The following is a 6320-nucleotide window of genomic DNA, read 5'->3' on the forward strand; positions in this document are numbered from 1 at the left end:
TTGCCAATAACTCCTGAACGGATTGACTTAGGGGAAGATTTATATGACCATTTTGTAGGAGACGACGAGATCTACAATTTCAGCATAAAAATTCTTCGCTAGCATTAATATTTGACGAGTTATTGACGAAAAACGAAGAATTCCAACTTCGCATACAAAACACCAGAAAGTTTTCCTTGAATTATTGCTGATTACCATAAGTGTAACGCAAACTTTAAGTCATTATAATTTTTCAAAAATCCCATAAATTAATTTACAATTTTCCAAGTAGCTTTTTAATAGTAATAACAATCTATAATAACAAATTCAACATGCTAGCATTGTTTAAGTATATATCCTATACATCCTTAATAAAAGTGGGCCATTATTTGTGCCCATAATTATGAAAGTGGTCTAAGTCAAAATTTAAAAAAAAATGAATTATGATAAATTCATTTTTTTTTTAATTTTGACTTAGACCACTTTCATAATTATGGGCACATTTATGGTTTGTAGAGTCCCTGCAGTAGAACACAATAAAAAAAAGAAACTATTTCGCCATTTGTTCAATGCGCAGCGTCTGTTTCACGAACCAGATAAGAGGTGGATTAGTCGGTTTCGAGCGGCACTCGAAAGGAAGGTTCGCCGACTGGTCGGCTCGGGTAAGTAAATGGAGTTCTACTGTACAGTGAAACGAGCGACGAATTCCGAATCCAACCGCACATACGTATTAGTATTAGGTCGTGCACGTGGCAACGCGAAGGTCGATAGATACGGCGCGCGCATCTCGCCGGACACGCATACACTCGGGACGAGATACAACGAAACGATGCATGAAATCGTTTCGCCGCAAACCGAAAATCTGCACCTAACAGCAGCTGGTCCGCTGGTCTCGCAGGTCTCAGCTACCATCGAGACTACTTCTCCCAAAACTCACCCCATTCTTCTGTCCCCGACGTTCGGACCGAACGGAGTACCGCCGATAAATTACAGTGAGAGTTAAAAGTGAATGTGCACTACTTACAATCAGTACAGAGAGACCTCTGCAACGTCGCCACGCTTACCGGTTTTGTTAACGTCAAACGTTCCTGTATTTCTCTATTTTACTTAACTTTTCAATCAACGGAAACGTTAAACGGTTAACCGACGACACAGAAAAGCGTTAAGCCTCTTTTCTTCGTATTTTACCTCAAAGACGTTGAGAACTCGGTGAATACGATCAGTGCTTGTTAACCTCTGTGATAATTTCAATGCACGCAACCCGAGCGGGGGTGGTCGGTTATTATACATACATCGAAGGCTGCACAATCACTATTGACTCTCACTTACGACGGTACCGGTTAGATCGTCGAAACGAAAGTCCCGTGAGTGAGACCGCGCGATCCTTCCTCCTCGGCGGGGAGTATTTTCGTGAACGGTTCCACGGGTGTAACGGAAAGCTTCGAGCTTTTGGCACCCGGGCGAGAAAATGACAAGCGAAGACGATCGATCGGAACGCACGCGCACAACAAAGGTAAAGAGTTCCTGGCCGTGGCTCGGTCAATGCCGAAGAACGTCCAAGCAACAGGTTTCCTAGTCGATGTCCTACACGCGGACGATAAATTTCACGAGGAAAAGCAAAAACGTCTGATCCCCGTCGTGTCTCACAGGCCGTCCGCTTCCGTTAACGAACGTCCGAAGGACATCGCGATACCCGAAGGACCTAACGTGTGCCTCACATTGTCTGCCTGCCTGCGTCGCGTTAAATTCTCTACTGTCGCTCGCGTGAATGCCCGTTCCGTTTAACGAATATCGATTTCTGTTTATGCAATGACAAAAATATCAGTTGGTTATCGAGGCGCGAAGTTTCGTTCAGCTGCGGGACGAGTATTGGCATGTTGACGTTACGCAAAACGCTGTCGGTCGCCGATAAATTATTGATCGTCGACGGTAGTTGGAGCTTCTTAATTGAACTGCTCGAGGTACGGAAATTCGCGTCTGTTACGCGACGGGACTACGAAAACGGGCGGGAGAGAGAGAGAGAGAGGAGAAAAGAACACCGGGAGATAGGCAGAGCGTTGACTCAGTTGCCTGCGATGAAAAAGCCGGAAACCAACTGAGAAGCATTGAAAAATTGAAACGCAGCAAAGCGAAGCAAAGCTCGAGGGCTCTTTTGTATGTATGGCGTGGCGCAGCGGTACGGTTATCGCTTGAAAATGAGATCAGCCGCGTAATCGGAAACGACGAGGTACAAAGGAGGACAATAACCGGCAGATTTTCCACTATCGCTAATCCAGTCGATTATCGTTAATTACCGACTGCCTCGCACACATCAACGGTCTATAAAAACCTCTGTTCGTCCTATAAAATCTCCGTCATTTGCGTTTGGAATAATTTCATACAACGAATGAGAACTGTACTAATTAATACACATGAATCGATAGAATATTATTAAATAAATTGATGAAACGATAAAAGATTTCTAAGTTCGTTTCAAACGACCTTGGTCAAGGTTGACTTAGAAATTATGTATTTTAACTGCGACGTTTTAATAATTCTCGGGGTGTATCGTAACGATAATCTGAGGGCCGAAAATAAAGGTGACTCGATAATTACACAACTCGTTAGCCACCTGTTACTCAGTTCACGCATCGGAGAAATATATCGACTAGGGGTGGAAACGTTAACGATCGCCATGCGACACGACCACGACCACGACCACGACGACACGCAACACTTATCATTTAACCAATTCTTGCTTCCAACGTTCCACCGGTTTTGTTTGAACACCCCCACCCCGCTTTCAACCCCCGGGTAAGCCGTTCATCAACTATTCACTGTACCTTTAATATTTCCCGCTGAGAAACGGGCGAAGCAACAGCGACTCGGGATAATACCGATGAATAAAGATTTGTGAGACGAACGATGTGAATCCAGTCTACGAAAAACAAGTACGACGGATATAATTGGCAATTTGTTGAGAGACCCTTAATCGATTATTATTAAGTGAAATGAATTTCGAGAATTTCCGAGAAATTGTTTTTCGACGAAGCAGAGACGACGCATTTTATTCAGGTACCTGACTGAGGGTGAACGCGACTCGATCATCGAGTCGAGAATTGATGAACGTGAAGAGATCGAGAGGACCGAGAAGTATGAACCGGTTGACGAGCGAAACCGTTCCGAAGCATGACGCGGAGACGCACCGCGTCTCGTTTGTTTCGCGGGAGAAACGCGTGACCGTCCGAACGTTGTTCCAGCCACGACCGCGTCGTATCACCGACTGAACTTTTCCCCCTCGAAGAAAAGCCCCGGTTGACGAGCGTATGCCTCGTTGCTTTCGAGCTTTCGATACATTGGCGCCACCTCGATGCTCGTCAAAGGAGCGTTACGAACACCATAGAGAACTTCTCCTACGCACCACGGATCAAACGCTGGCAAGCCACCGTTCCATCCCCCCACGGCGACACGAACCTTAACCCTCTCCACTGTTAACTTCCCCTGAAAACCACCCCTCTACGCTGGCTAGCATCCTTACCTTTCGCCCGTTACCACCCCGACACCGCGTACTCCCACCCCCCCCCCACCATTCACCTTCGTCGCCCACCACCGACCCTTCCCCGTCACTTTTCCCTTGGCTACTCCATCCCTCCGGCTCTCTCTCGTTCGTCCTTTTTACCTCCATCTTCGATCCGTTACCACTTTCTATGGAATCTCTAGAGCTACGCTAGACACGAGAGAAACACTCGTATTTAAACTTATTCCAGAGTCTATTGCGTTCGCTCGGATTGGAGGATTCCAATAAAATCCGAGCTATTGCCGTCACGAGAGTCCATAGTTCCGCGCAGCTTTAAGGTATTGGGTTAACCGAATACGTAAATCCGAGCTGTGACGAAAATATGAAAATTATTAGAGAGAAAGAGAGATTCGGACAACAATCGAAAACTGGTGTTTGCGCACTTGGACTCTCGTGACGGTAGATATACGTTGGATTCCCTCTCGGTTGACTTCTTCGATAATCGGCCCGCAGAGTGTAAAATCCAATGGGAAGTGTCTCGCTGACAATAAGAGACGCAGCTACACGCTAAATTGGATGAGCCCCCGGTTGAAAACCCATTCCTTCGATCCGTTTTGTAAAGATATAAATTCTCACGAGTATTCCTAGTTTTACGTAACCTACGGGATCTCGTTCATAGAGAAACGGTGGTCTATACATGCAAACGCGTCTCACGTATTTACTGTGCCGCGGGTTCGCCTCGATCCCGTTTGCTTATCATCGTCGAATTGCGATATATTCGACGGATCGATGCGTCCCCATCTCTTCGGATTGCCTATCGAGCATCCAGTGAATCCCGGATCCCGATTCGCTGATATCCGCATGAACCGTTTTCCCTCCCCGGAGCCACGTCGGGACGTGTGTGTGCGTTCGGGAGGCTCGGCTGAATAAATCGTCGAGATAGAGAGAGAGAGAGAGAGCGGTACGGACGAGAGCCGCGCGCGCGAATCATCGAAACTGCAACTTCGATCGCGGAGGAGTTTCGCTCCTCTCCTCGCTCTTGTTCCTGTTTTATTTAAAAAAAAAAAAAAGCCCGGAGGCAGCGCGGAACGAAGTGGGCCATCTCCGGTGTCCTTTCAATTACTCGTATCTTCGTTGTCGGGTAAAAAAAAAACTCGGAAGAGGAATAAAAAAAGAAAAAGAAAAGAAAGAAGGGTCGGATCAAAACGGGTTGCGACCGTGCGCGCATGCGCCCGGCTCTCGCGTATCTCCCGTCGTCGTTCGGCTGACCAAAAACTCGAGAAACGTTCAAACTAATTCGGTTATGACATTAGCACCGAAATAGGCGCCATCTAATAGCGTCTAGTTCGATTCATCGCCGACGACCGGCTCGAATTTAGCTCGACGATCCCGTCCCTGCCTTTTATATAACCTCTCAACCCTTCCGATCCGCGCCGGGTTAATTATATCGTGTCGTTATTTTTCTACGAGGATTTACGATTCAATAGTAATTCATCCTCCTCTTCTTTTGTCTTGACTATTTTTGGCCAACGAGTTGAAATGCGTCGACGCGTGCTAACGCCGGCCTCTCTGTCAGCCGCAGGAACGTGCAGCTCGATCAATTCTAAAATCTACATTTGAATTCGGCTCGTCCGATATTGATAAACGCGATAATAATCATACATCAACGACCCGAGCTCGTTAAGACACAATTCACTCCTATTATATTATTCAGGGTAAGTCACCTAACGTTTGCATCTATCAACTATCTTTGATGTTTTTAAAGATACGTCAAACTTATTAAGAATAAAGTTGAATGGTTCAGTGATGCTAAAACGATACCAGAAATATTTTTGGGTTTGTGTCATTTTTTTTTTAGAACTACGAAGGTCACCTTCATTTATTTAAATGAAACCACCATGTTTTAAACCATGTTACGATGATGGTCAATTTCATTAGGAATTCAGTGTCATTCAATAATTATTGAAGGTCATTCAAGGTCACGGTTGGAGAAAATGTATAAGATTTGATCTATGAAAGGAGAGTACGTTCATTGTAAATGAGACTTGTACAGCTAGTAACAATGAAACTGAGCCAGTTCGGGCTTGTGTTAGTTTCCCCTAGGGGGACAAAATTCAAAACGAGTAATAAGTCTACGTCTTTGACGTGTCAAAATGGTGTTAAGGGGCCTTACCAGTGTGAACGCCTAAAATTTAGGTCATTTTTAGGAATTTTTTTTAAGAAAAGTATTCCGTGGAACTTTTTTAAACTTTATGGATGTATTTGCCTATAAATGAACTGTGGAAAATAATTTTTTCGTACAAAAATAACTATAGGCGACCAAGTTATACGCCTAAAAACGTACCTCAACTACTGACATGGTATAATTCGCTAGGGTGCCTAAAATGAAAGAAGACAAGGACGCTCTTAAACTAGATATGCTTTATTGTTGAATGACGTAGGATATCCGNTCCTAGAGGAAACTAACACAAACCCGAACTGGCTCAGTTTCATTGTTACTAACTGTAGCGAACATATTGAGGTCCATCAATGTTATCGAGTCTTTTCAAACATCGTAACCGATTTATTTACTATCACTGTGTTTCTAAACGCGATTCCACTATGTCTTATTCAATGATAGAAAGCTATGATGTGATAACGGTTTACTATGAATGTACACAAAATGCAGTGCAAGATTGCTTTATAAAGAAAGGTACCCTGAGCGAAGCACTCCTTCTAGGCAGACTTTTATTAATATCTACAAGTGTACTTTTCAGAAGATATACTTATCAGAGTTCAACATTTCAGAGCATATTTACAGTAATGTATCAACGTAAATGGCCATCATTTCGAACATTTCATACAT

The 6320-nt window shown here is 44.3% G+C and overlaps 1 protein-coding gene across 23 annotated transcripts in view; it reads right to left on the reverse strand.

The window, feature by feature from the left end:
• Nucleotides 1–6320, reverse strand: part of Syt7 (Synaptotagmin 7) — a 39449-nt gene that overhangs the window by 17794 nt on the left and 15335 nt on the right. For 2 of the 23 annotated variants that reach the window (XM_018024250.2, XM_018024251.2), the window contains exon 1: nucleotides 3038–3454. The exons of 16 other annotated variants lie outside the window; for them this stretch is intronic. Coding sequence is in view for 4 of the 7 variants with exons in the window: in XM_026813369.1 (XP_026669170.1) it covers nucleotides 3038–3066 (29 nt within the window). In the remaining 3 variants the exon portion in view is untranslated. Of the gene's footprint in view, nucleotides 1–916; nucleotides 1148–2801; nucleotides 3455–6320 lie in introns of those variants that run through there. 5 more of the 23 variants (XM_026813372.1, XM_026813371.1, XM_026813366.1 and 2 more) reach the window with 4 other exon arrangements.

This window comes from Ceratina calcarata, unplaced genomic scaffold (genome assembly GCF_001652005.2).
Source record: "Ceratina calcarata isolate Rehan_Ccalc_2016 unplaced genomic scaffold, ASM165200v1 scaffold328.2, whole genome shotgun sequence".
NCBI classification, from domain to species: Eukaryota; Metazoa; Arthropoda; class Insecta; order Hymenoptera; family Apidae; genus Ceratina; species Ceratina calcarata.